The sequence below is a fragment of the Rhinoraja longicauda genome, chromosome 14 (genome assembly GCF_053455715.1).
Source record: "Rhinoraja longicauda isolate Sanriku21f chromosome 14, sRhiLon1.1, whole genome shotgun sequence".
Taxonomy (NCBI): domain Eukaryota; kingdom Metazoa; phylum Chordata; class Chondrichthyes; order Rajiformes; family Arhynchobatidae; genus Rhinoraja; species Rhinoraja longicauda.
The window spans coordinates 10923103-10935351 of NC_135966.1; the positions used below are offsets into that span (position 1 = coordinate 10923103).

The 12249-nt window shown below is 44.6% G+C and overlaps 1 protein-coding gene across 1 annotated transcript in view; it reads left to right on the forward strand.

Annotated features, from left to right (window-relative positions):
* The first annotated feature begins 529 nt into the window (after window positions 1-529).
* The window catches only part of tgfbi (transforming growth factor, beta-induced), a 75817-nt gene continuing 64097 nt past the window's right edge, over window positions 530-12249 (forward strand). The window contains exons 1-2 of the mRNA XM_078411407.1: window positions 530-676; window positions 1001-1099. Coding sequence (XP_078267533.1) covers window positions 558-676; window positions 1001-1099 — 218 coding nt within the window. The 5' untranslated portion in view covers window positions 530-557. The remainder of the gene's footprint in view (window positions 677-1000; window positions 1100-12249) is intronic.

Genomic DNA, 12249 nt, shown 5'->3' on the forward strand with positions numbered 1-12249 from the left:
CAACTCCCTCTTGAATACATCCAGTGAATTGGCCTCCACTGCCTTCTGCGGCAGAGAATCTCACAGATTCACAACTCTCTGGGTGAAATGGTTTTACCTCATCTCAGTCCTAAATGGCCTACCCCTTATTCTTAAACTGTGACCCCTGGTTCTGGACTCCCCCAACATCGGGAACATTTTTCCTGCATCTCGCCTGTCCAATCCCGTAATAATTTTGTATGTTTCTATAAGATTCCCTCTCATCCTTCTAAATCCCAGTGAATTGAATTCAGTGAATTTCTTTTGCTTCAGTTTCTAAAGCCTCGAAATTAAGCAAACATCCTTCCAAAGTAAGCAAGGGATAAGGAGAGAGGGTTCTTTAAAGTTTAGATGACAGTTCTGCGTGTTACTCCCCCGGCCAGCAGGGTCCTGACCTGCCCACAAGTTACATCAGTGAGATTCTGCATGTTAATTCTCATCTCCGCCCCTGCAGTCCAGGGCTCTATAAATCGCAACTGTGCAAAAGCAGTCTCTTAGCTCAGCAGACAGTCTGAGTTTTTGCTGGGGGAACAGTCAGAATGAAGTACCTTGTTCTCTTTGGTTTTGCCTTAGCTTTCTTTTGCATTACCCTGACCAGAGCGATATCCCCCTACAAACAAGTATTGCAGCACAGCAGGATCAGAGGCAGGCAGCATGGGTGAGAAACTTTTTAAAGCAATTTTAACAGAAATTTTCCCTGAAGTTTTTGAACTTTAAAACCAGGTTTATTGGAAACCTGATGCCTTGTAGTGAGTGCTTAACTCACATTACTTGAGCTTGCCTTGGCTAAATGACTTTGCCGCTTTCGAAAGTTTTAAAAAAACGAATTTGATGCGAGGTTTTGAGTGAGTCTTAAGTTGAGACAATAGATTGATTGAATGGCTGTGTGGCAGATGGATTATACTTCAGCTCGTTCCCGAGCTACTCTTGTTCCGCTTTCCCTGGTTAAAAAGAAAAATATGTGTGTTCTTTCCCCCCTCAGCCCCAATGTGTGCGCAATGCAGAAAGTCGCAGGGTCCAACAAGAAATACTTCACCAACTGCAAACAGTGGTACCATCGGAAAATCTGCGGCAAATCAACGTGAGCCTAAAGTTTATCTGAGGTTTCAAACGTGAGACCAAAAATATTCGGAGAATTATATACTGTTGATCCTTAATCATGTTAGTAGCGGTCATAACAACTGTGCAGAATGCATTATCCAGCCTACCTTGTTAAAGTACTTTTACTGGCAATCTGTGCAAATATATATATTTAAAATATAACAAAATTTTCAGCTTCCTTTTGTAATTTACTCCTCCAAGTACCATTTTGATTGGGATCTATCATTTATATATTTTTTAAAAGATTTAAAAGAAATAAAATTGTTTTAAACTGTGAGGGAAGAAATCTTGAATTGGCAATTGATCTGCCCAAGATAAAACTGATAATATTATACTCCACCAAATGCCTTTGGGATTTAATGTTAAATAGTGAGCAAAAGATCCCGTTCAGAACTGCACCGGTAGAAGCAAATTACGAAAGGATGGTTGACTGTGAATGTGCTTATTTTTGAGTAAGCAGGTCTGATTTCCTCAGATAATTGATGATAATAAAAAAAGGTTTCAGTTTTCCTTTGTCTGGATATGGCCAGCCCAGTGGTAATAAATGTGCATTAAGTAACAAAATGGCATTTCTGTAGGTGAAATGTTTCTGGAGAGTGAAGCTATCACAACATTCAATAGGGATGTGCTTGTGGGACATGTGTGGGAGCTTACAGAAAGCGACCTGTTGTGTAACTTTTTGACATACTTCCCTTTGTTGCTGGAGCTGTACGTTTTCAACTTAAACCTGCTGTTGGATACCTCACGGGCACATGTTGCCATTTCACAACAGTAAGTAACAGAGATGGAGAATGATGGCAGAAACCCGAGTTTATGGACATTGAGGTCTAAATTGGATCAATATGTCCCCACATTGTAAGTTAAATCTCGACACAAAAGGCTGGAGTAACTCAGCGGGTCAGGCAGCACCTCTGGAGAAAAGGAATAGGCGACGTTTCAGGTCGAGACGGAAGGGTCTGAAGGAGGGTCTCGAACTGAAACGTCACCCTATTCCTTTTCTCCAAAGGTGCTGCCTGACCCACTGAGTTACTCCAGCCTTTTGTGTCAAGATTTAATTTACAGTGTGGGGACATATTACTGTGTCTATCTTCGGTTTAAACCAGCATCTGCAGTTCCTTGTTACACGTAAAAGAAATCTTGATGGGTTGCCCATCATTTTTTGAGTAGAGAACGAACAAATGTTCCATATTCTTCTTCATCTTTTGGGATGCAAGTCAGTTTACTTCTAATTCTCTGTAGAAATGTTTAATGTTTGTACATGTGCAGCAGCATCATAATTAAGAACAAATAGCATGAGAAAAAAATGTTCCACAACGATGGTATTCACACACTGATCAATGTATTAGTCAGATGGGTGTGCACAATGAGTGAAGGAAGCACTGAAGTGATTACATCTGCTGAAATGAAATATCCATCAATCTATTTAGTTAATAGCCAAATGGACAAAACAAAGCTTTCACATCAAAGCAAGAGTGTGTAGGTTTTATACTTCAGAAATAACAAGGAGCTTCAAGCATTGCAAACTTCAAAGACTACAAGGAATTGGCAGCCTGTACAACGTTCAGATCAGAGTTTGAAATGATACTGTGCCTCTCACGCAAATAACTATAGAGTAGATTTCAAGATACAGCGCGGAAACAGGCCCTTCGGCCCACAGAGTCTGCGATCACCGCACACTAGCACTATCTCACACACACTCTAGGGCCAATTTGCAATTTTACCATGCCAAATAACCTATAAACCTATATATCTGTGGAGTGTGGGAGGAAACCGGAGCTCCAGGAGAAAACCCACGCAGGTCACGGGGAGAACGTACACACTCAGTACAGATAGCACCCGTAGTCAGGATTGAACATGGGTCTCTGGCACCTTTAAGGCAGCAACTCTACTGTTAACCCACCTTATAGAGTAGATTTTTCAGTGGTTTTTTTAACATTTAAAAAAAATGCAATTTTAACTAACTACATCAAGCATAGGAGCAGAATAGGGCCATTCGGCCCATTGAGTCTGCTCTGCCATTGGATCATGGCTGATCTGTTTTTTCTTCTCAACCCCATTGTTCTGCCTTCTTCCCGTAACCTTTGACTGGAGATTCAAGACTGTTCTCGCTAATCAAGAACGTATCAATCTTCACTTAAAAATACCCAATGACTTGGCCTCCACAACTCCACATCTTGTGAGTTTTTTTCTTAATGGAATACCATACAATTTACAGAGGCATGCAATACAGAAACAGGGTCTTTGATCGCCATGTCTATGTTAACCATCTGGTCCTATTCATACTTGTCCTTGTTAGTACCATTTGGTCCAGAGATTACGATGCCTTGATGATTTAAGTGAACATCAAGATGCTTCTGAAATGTTGTGAGAGTAAGTGCTTCCACCATCACCTTAGTTCAGTTGTTCCAGATTGCAACCACCTTGACTATATTAATTCTTCCTCAGATCCCCTCCATACCCCGAACTTTAAATCTATTCCCTCTAGTCTTAGATAGCTTTGCCATGAAGAGACTTTTTTTACTATCTCAGCAGAAGTGAGGAACAATAGACAATAGGTGCAGGAGGAGGCCATTCGGCCCTTCGAGCCAGCACCGCCATTCAATGTGATCATGGCTGATCATCCTCAATCAGTACCCCGTTCCTGCCTTCTCCCCATACCCCCTGACTCCGCTATCCTTAAGAGCTCTATCTAGCTCTCTCTCGAATGCATTCAGATAATTGGCCTCCACTGCCTTCTGAGGCAGAGAATTCCACAGATTCACAACTCTCTGACTGAAAAAGTTTTTCCTCATCTCAGTTCTAAATGGCCTACCCCTTATTCTTAAACTGTGGCCCCTTGTTCTGGACTCCCCCAACATTAGGAACATGTTTCCTGCCTCTAACGTGTCCAACCCCTTAATAATCTTATACGTTTCGATAAGATCCCCTCTCATCCTTCTAAATTCCAGTGTAGATACTGGGTTACACAAAAGGACACAAAGTGCTGGAGTAACTTGGTGGGTCAGGCAGCGCCTCTGGAGAATCAAGAGATGAAGAAGGGTCCACAGTTGAAACATCAACCATCCATGTTCTTCAGAGATGCTGCCTAATCTGCTGAGTTAATCCAGCACTTTGCATCCTTTTTTCTTACTATCTCTCCTGTCTATGCCTCTCATAATTTTGTATACCTCAATCTGATTGCTCCCTCAATGTCCTGTACTCTAATTTCACCTCTGACCTATGTCACTTACTCCACCCATCTGCCAATTACCTCCCTCTCGCCTGTATCCACTTGCCAGGCTTTGCCACGCCCATATCTTTCTTTTCCAGTTTTCTGCCCACAACTCCATCAGCCTGAAGAAGGATCCTGACCCGAAATGCCATCTATTCATTTTCCCCTGCAGATGCTGCCTGGCCTGCTGAGTTCCTGTAACAGCTTAAGTGTTTTGGCTCAGGTTTCCAGCATCTGCAGAATCTTGTGCCTCCAATCTCCCCTCAAAACTGAAATGATTCAGGCCAGGCAATATTCTGGTAAATTTCATCGGCACCTTTTGAGTTCCACAATTAAACTAAATCCATCAGGCCATCAAGCATCCATTTACACTAATCCAACGCTAATCCCATTATAGACATGTGATCTCCTGGTTGCTAAACACTTTAACTCCCGTTCCCATTCCCATACTGACCTTTCTGTCCTGGGCCTCCTCCACTGTCAGAGTGAGGCCAAATGCAAATTGGAGGTACAGCACCTCGTAGTTCGCTTGACCAGCTTACAACCCAGCGGTGTGACTTTTGATTTCTCTAACTTCAAGTAACCCTTGCATCCCCTCTCTCTGTCCCTCCACCACCCCAGTCGTTGTACTAGTTTCACTGTCGACCTTCATTGAGTTTCATTGTCTATAACTCGTTTTCACCTAGCCCTTCAATGGACCATTGTGGGCTCCACCTTTCCTTGATCATCGTTACTTTTTTGCATATCTTGCATTAATTTGTCCTATATCTCTCTCTATCACTGTCTATATCTCTCATTTCTCTTTTCCCTGACTCTCAGTCTGAAGAAGGGTCTTGACCCGAAACATCCCCTATTCCTTTTCGCCAGAAATGCTGTCTGACGCGCTGAGTTACTCTAGCATTTTGTGTCTATCTCGGTTTAAACTAGCACCTGCAGTTCCTTCATACACATTTTGGCTGATCCCATTTTATTCTTTCCACATTCCCATCAACTCCTCCCAGATTCAATCGCTCATCCAGATTAGTTTAGTTTATTGTCACGTGTAATAAGGTACGGTGAAAATCTTTTGTTGCGTGCTTACCAGCCAATGGAAAGAAAATAGATGATAAGGGAATAACATTTAGTGCTAGGTAAAGCCAGCAAAGTCCAATCAAAGATAGTCCAATAGTAGACACAAAATGCTGGAGTAACTCAGCAGGACAGGATGCATCTCTGGAGAGAAGGAATGGGTGACGTTTCGGGTCGAGACCCTTCATCAGTCTGAAGAAGGGTCTTGACCCGAAACGTCACCCATTGCTTCTCTCCTGTTCCGTTGAGTTACTCCAGCATTTTGTGTCTACCTTCGATTTAAACCAGCATCTGCAGTTCTTTCCTACACATAGTCCGGTAGTAGTTCAGGACTGCTCTCTGGTTGTACTTTCTTCACACTAAAAGGCAATTGACAGCATTCAATAAATCTACCAGCCTGTCTGTCTTATGAGTGTGCTGGGAAGTTGGAGCACTGAGAGGAAACCCGCACAGTCTTCGAGGGAATGTGCAGATTCCACACAAACAGGGCTGGAGGTCAGCATTGAACTCCAGCTGTTCCAGCTGTGAGGCAGCGGTTTTGTTACTTGCCCCCTCGCTCTCTCATCTTCATTTTATCAGCAGGATGTAAGAGAATTCTGAGTCTTGAACCAATTTGGTCATCATGCTCACAGTAATGATAATTAGAATACCTTTTATCTCTCCATAGCTCAGTGTCCACGTTTGTGTTCTTTCACTCCTTTTTTTCAATTTTAAATCCCTTTTCTTTCTGTTTTTTAAATGTATTTGTCACTTTTAACATAATCATTCAAATCATTTTGCTGGGAAACCATCTCTGTGGAAATTCAGCTAATTGTACACACTAGTTTAGTTTAGAGATAGAGCGGGGAAACAGGCTCTTTGTCCCACCGAGTCTGCACCAACTAGCGATCCTCATACACTAACACGATCCTACTCACACTAGGGACAATTCACAATTTTACCGAAGCCAAGTAGCCTACAGACCTGTATGGCTTTGGATTGTGGGAGGAAACCTTAGCACCTGGGGATAACACACGCAGGTCACAGGGAGAACGTACAACATCCATACAGACAGCATCCGTAGTCAGGATCGAACCTGGATCTCTGTTGCTGTAAGGCAACAACTCTACAGCTGTGAAACCGTGCCGCCCTTGTAAGTCTAAACTGTGAATGCTTGTTACTGAAACATTGGGACCAACATTGCCAAGGCTGATCTTTCTTCATATAAAATGTTCACCTTGGTGTGAGTAATGTTCAGGTCACTAGCATCGGTAGACAGTAGGAACCATTTCCTCAGGGTGGAATTGTCAAAGGCTAGGAGGCATGGCTTTAAGGTGAGAGGGGCATAGGGTGGCAGCCTACAGCGCCAAAGATCCCGGTTCGATCCGGGCTATGGGTGCTGTCTGTACGGAGTTTGCATGTTCTCCCCTTAACTGCGTGGGTTTTCTCCAGGTGCTCCGGTTTTCTCCCACACTCCCAAGAAGTACAGGTTGGTAGGTTAATTGGCTTGGTATAAATGTAACATTGTCCCTAGTGTGTGTAGGATTGTGTCAGTGTGCGGGGATCACTGGTCGGTGCGGACTTGGTGGGCCGAAGGGCCTTTTTTCGCTGTATCTCTAAACTAAACTAAACTAAACTAAAGGAGACGTGCTGGGCAAGTTTATTTACACAGAGAGTGGTGGGTGCTTGGAACGTGCTGCCAGGTGTATAGTGGAGGCAGATACGATAGTGGCATTTGAGAGGCTTTTGGATAGGCACAAGGAAGTGCTGGGAATGGAGGGACGTGGATCACATGCAAGCAGTAGAGGTTAGCTTAACTTGGCATTATGTTCAGCACAGTCATGGTGGGCCATGGGGCCTGTTCCTGTGTTGTACTGTTCTATATTCTATATTCTTAACTGCTGGTTTAAGCATTCAAGGGCCTTTATTGAAGGAAGCTGACTTAATATTGGTATATTTAATAGTCTAATACTATTACTCAGGAATGTATTAATTACATTCCCTTCTTATTTGAATTGGAACATCATGTCGGGGGTCCTCTGCTCACTGCAAGCAGCTCGATAATTTTCTTTGTTGTTTAGATCACGGTAGTCATTTCTGCCTGAGAAAGCATGCTTATAACTCCCCCACACATGCATCTGCTCTGCCTCTGCATAATTTCCCTGCTCTGCAGAATAATGGAAGACTCTGTGAGGCTATTATCTAATACGAGGCATGATTCAATTGAGTTAACTTTTATGTTTAATGATAGGGTGCATTATAATTAAACAAGGATAAGGGCAGCACGGTGGCGCAGTGGTAGAGTCGCTGCCTTGCAGCGCCGGAGACGCGTGTTCAATCCCGACTACGGGTGCTGTCTGTACGGAGTTTGTACGTTCTCCCCGTGACCACGTGGGTTTTCTCCGAGGTCTACGGTTTTCTCCCACACTCCAAAGACAGACAAGTTGGTAGGTTGGTACAGTGGCCCACATTGGGAACACCAGCTGCAGCAGAGGTTAGAGGAGGTGCATGTGAACCTCTGTCTCACCTGGAAGGACTGTCGGGGGTCCCTAGATGTAGTCGAGGGAGGGGGTATGATAGGCGTTGCATTATTTCCCCCCACCTCCACCCACTACAATCAGTCTGAAGAAGGGTCCTGACCCAAAACCTGAGGGGGGGTCTCATTGAAACTTACCGCATCGTGAAAGGCCTGGACAGAGCGGATGTGGAGCGGATGTTTCCACCAGTGGGAGAATCAAGGACCAGAGGCCATAGCCTCAGAATAAAAGGATGGACTTGTAGAAAAGAGAAGAGGGGGACATTTTTAGTCAGAGGCTGGTGAATTTGTGGAATTCATTGCCACAGAAGGCTGTGGAGGCCAAGTCAATGGATATTTTTAAGGCAGAGATTGATCGGTTCTTGATTAGTACGGGTGTCAGGGGTATTGGGGAGAAGGCAGGAGAATGGGGTTAGGAGGGAGAGAGAGATCAACCATGATTGAATGGTGGACTGGATGGGCCAAATGGCCTAATTCTGCTCCTATGACTTATGAACATGAAACATCACCTATCCATTGTCGCCAGAGATGCTGCCTAAGCTGCTGAGTTACTCCAGCATTTTGTGTCTACCTTTGATATATAAACCCGCATCTGCAGTTCCTTTTTATTACAAAAATCTCTGCCAGGCCTCCAGCAAACTTTTCTCTTGGCTTCCCATAACATCTCAGGTTACGTCTGGGGATTTAATTCTCCTTTATGTATTTCAATCCCTCCCTTGGTGGGCATTCATGGACCAGGTGGCCTTTTAAAAAAAAAAAAATAGCAATTCAATGTTTTCCATGGTCAGACAAGAAGTTCCTGCCTTGCAAATTCTGGATTATTAACTGAACTCGAATGCTGAGGTGGAATGCGTAGTTAGGTCTCTGGAATGTTATTGAAGGCCTGTGGATTAGTAATTGGGTAAGTTAATCACTGGACCACCACCATCACGATAACAGTGATTGTTGATTCGACTTTACTTACAAAAGGAAATTAAATGTGGAAAGGTTTCAGATTTTAATCATTGAGGAAAATGAAAGTTCCCTTTGGTGCCCCGTCCAGTATTTATTCTTTAACAATACTTAAAAATCACTTGGACCTCCTCCAACTTCTACTGTATCCGCTGTTCCAGGTGTGGACTCCTATATATCGGCGAAATCAAGCGCAGGCTCGGCGATCGTTTCGCTGAGCACCTCCGCTCAGTCCGTCCAGACCTACGCGATCTCCTATTTGCTGAACACTTTAACTCCCCCTCCCATTCCCACACTGCCCTTTCCCTCCTGGGCCTCCTCCACAGTCAGAATGAGGCCCAGCGCAAATTGGACGAACAGCACTAGTTTTACTGTCCTCCTTATTAAATTTTACTGATTGTATGCCTCGTTGTCATCTTCCCCTCAGCTAACAATGAACCATTCCACATTTCCCTTGACCTTTTCCCCTTTGATCGCTCGTTTTCACACCTCACCCTTTCATATCTCTGTGTCTCCCTCTTCCCCGACTCTCGGTCTGAAGAAGGTCTCGACATGAAACGTCACCCATTCCTTCTCTCCAGAGATGCTGCCTGAGTTACTCCAGCATTTTGTGTCTATCTTCGGCGTAAACCAACATCTGCAGGTTTCCAACACTTAGAAATTGATTCAGCACGTGACAAAAACTAAACTGAACTGAATTGAACTGAACATCTGTGGAGGGAACGGGCGGACAAACATTTTTGGGTCGGTATCCTCCTTCAGACAGATATAATAGCAAGCCTTTCCTTTTTAATTCGAAACATAATGCATTTCGCTTCAAAGCCATTACCTTGTGTCTGGCTTAAAACAATTGTAACCTCCTCACCTCAGCCTCCTCGCCGAAGACTCGCAGCCAAAGACTCGCACTTTTCTCGCATCCGGGAATGCGAGAGTTTCCTCGACAGGACCTATTGTGAGGCTGTCACGCCAAGGGTCCAGGTCGAGCGAAGGTGGGAGACTGTTTCAGGGGGGAGTGGACGTGGACTACAGGAGACCCCAGTGGCTGTGCCTATTGCAAATAGGTATACCCTCTTGGGAACTGTCGGGGCAGAAGACGTTTCCAGTCCGAGTGGCGGACCTGTTGGCAAGGATACTAGACAGGGGAGACCGAAGTCAGGAAGAGCCGTAGTGGTCGGTGACTCCATCGTCCGAGGGACGGACAGAAGATTCTGTGGCAGCAGGAGGGACTTGAGGATGGTCTGTTGCCTCCCTGGTGCCAGGGTTCAACACATCACGGACCGGCTTCAGAAAATCCTAGCGAGGGAAGGCGATCAACCTGAAGTCGTTGTGCATGTGGGCACGAATGACGTCGGGCGGAAGAGGAAGGAGGTGCTACAGCGGGAGTTTAGAGAGTTGGGAAAAACACTGAGAAGTAGGACGTCGAAGGTGGTTATCTCTGGACTGCTACCGGTACCTCGTGCTGGTGAGGCCAGGAACAGAGAGATAGAGGGTATGAATTTATGGCTGAGGGGCTGGTGCAGAGAGCAGGGATTTAGATTTCTGGACCACTGGGATCTCTTCTGTGCTAGGGGTGACTTGTACAAAAGGGACGGGTTACATCTTAACAGCAGGGGGACAAACATTCTGGCAGGCAGGTTTGTTAGTGTGACACCTGTGGCTTTAAACTAAGTAGTGGGGGGGAGGGGTTGACAAATTGTGAATATGAAGATGAGGTAAAAAAAGGGAATACAGGAGATATTGCAAAAGACTCTCGGAAGAATGGGAACAGAAGTTCTAGAGGGGAAAATAAATTAAGGGCAGGGCCAATTGTGACCGATGTGAGAGGGGAGGTGAATACAGAAGTTAAAGTGTTGTACTTAAATGCGCGTAGTATAAAAAATAAAGTGGATGAGCTTGAGGCTCAGTTAGTCATGGGCAAGTATGATGTTGTAGGGATCACTGAGACATGGCTACAAGAGGACCAGGGCTGGGAACTGAATTTTCAGGGGTACACAACGTATAGAAAAGACAGACAGGTGGGCAGAGGGGGTGGGGTTGCTCTGATGGTAAAGAATGATATTCATTCCCTTGTAAGGGGTGACATAGAATCAGGAGATGTTGAATCAGTATGGATAGAAATGAGAAATTGTAAGGGTAAAAAGACCCTAATGGGAGTTATCTATAGGCCCCCAAACAGTAGCCTCGACATAGGGTGCAAGTTAAATCAGGAGATAAAATTGGCGTGTCAAAAATGTAATGCTACGGTGGTTATGGGAGATTTCAACATGCAGGTAGACTGGGAAAATCAGGTTGGAAATGGACCCCAGGAAAGAGAGTTTGTAGAGTGCCTTCGAGATGGATTCTTAGAACAGCTTGTACTGGAGCCTACCAGGGAGAAGGCAATTCTGGATTTAGTGTTGTGTAATGATCCTGATCTGATAAGGGGACTAGAGATAAAAGAGCCATTAGGAGGCAGTGATCACAACATGATAAGTTTTACTCTGCAAATGGAAAGGCAGAAGGGAAAATCGGAAGTGTCGGTATTACAGTATAGCAAAGGGGATTACAGAGGCATGAGGCAGGAGCTGGCCAAAATTGACTGGAAGGAGGCCCTAGCAGGGAAGACTGTAGAACATCAATGGCAGGTATTCCTCGGAATAATGCAGAGGTTGCAGGATCAATTTATTCCAAAGAGGTGGAAAGATTCTAAGGGGAGTAAGAGACATCTGTGGCTGACAAGGGAAGTCAGGGACAGCATAAAAATTAAGGAGAGGAAGTATAACATAGCAAAGAAGAGTGGGAAGACAGAGGATTGAGACTCTTTTAAAGAGCAACAAAAGTTAACTAAAAAGGCAATACGGGGAGAAAAGATGAGGTACGAGGGTAAACTAGCCAATAATATAAAGGAGGATAGCAAAAGTTTTTTTAGGTACGTGAAGAGGAAAAAAATAGTCAAGGCAAATGTGGGTCCCTTGAAGACAGAAACAGGGGAATTTATTATGGGGAACAAAGAAATGGCAGACGAGTTAAACCGTTACTTTGGATCTGTCTTCACTGAGGAAGATACACACAATCTCCCAAATGTTCTAGGGGCCGGAGAACCTAGGGTGATGGAGGAACTGAAGGAAATCCACATTAGGCAGGAAATGGTTTTGGGTAGACTGATGGGACTGAAGGCTGATAAATCCCCAGGGCCTGATGGTCTGCATCCCAGGGTACTTAAGGAGGTGGCTCTAGAAATAGTGGAAGCATTGGAGATCATTTTTCAATAGACAATAGACAATAGGTGCAGGAGTAGGCCATTCAGCCCTTCGAGCCAGCACCGCCATTCAATGCGATCATGGCTGATCACTATCAATCAGTACCCCGTTCCTGCCTTCTCCCCATACCCCCTCACTCCGCTATC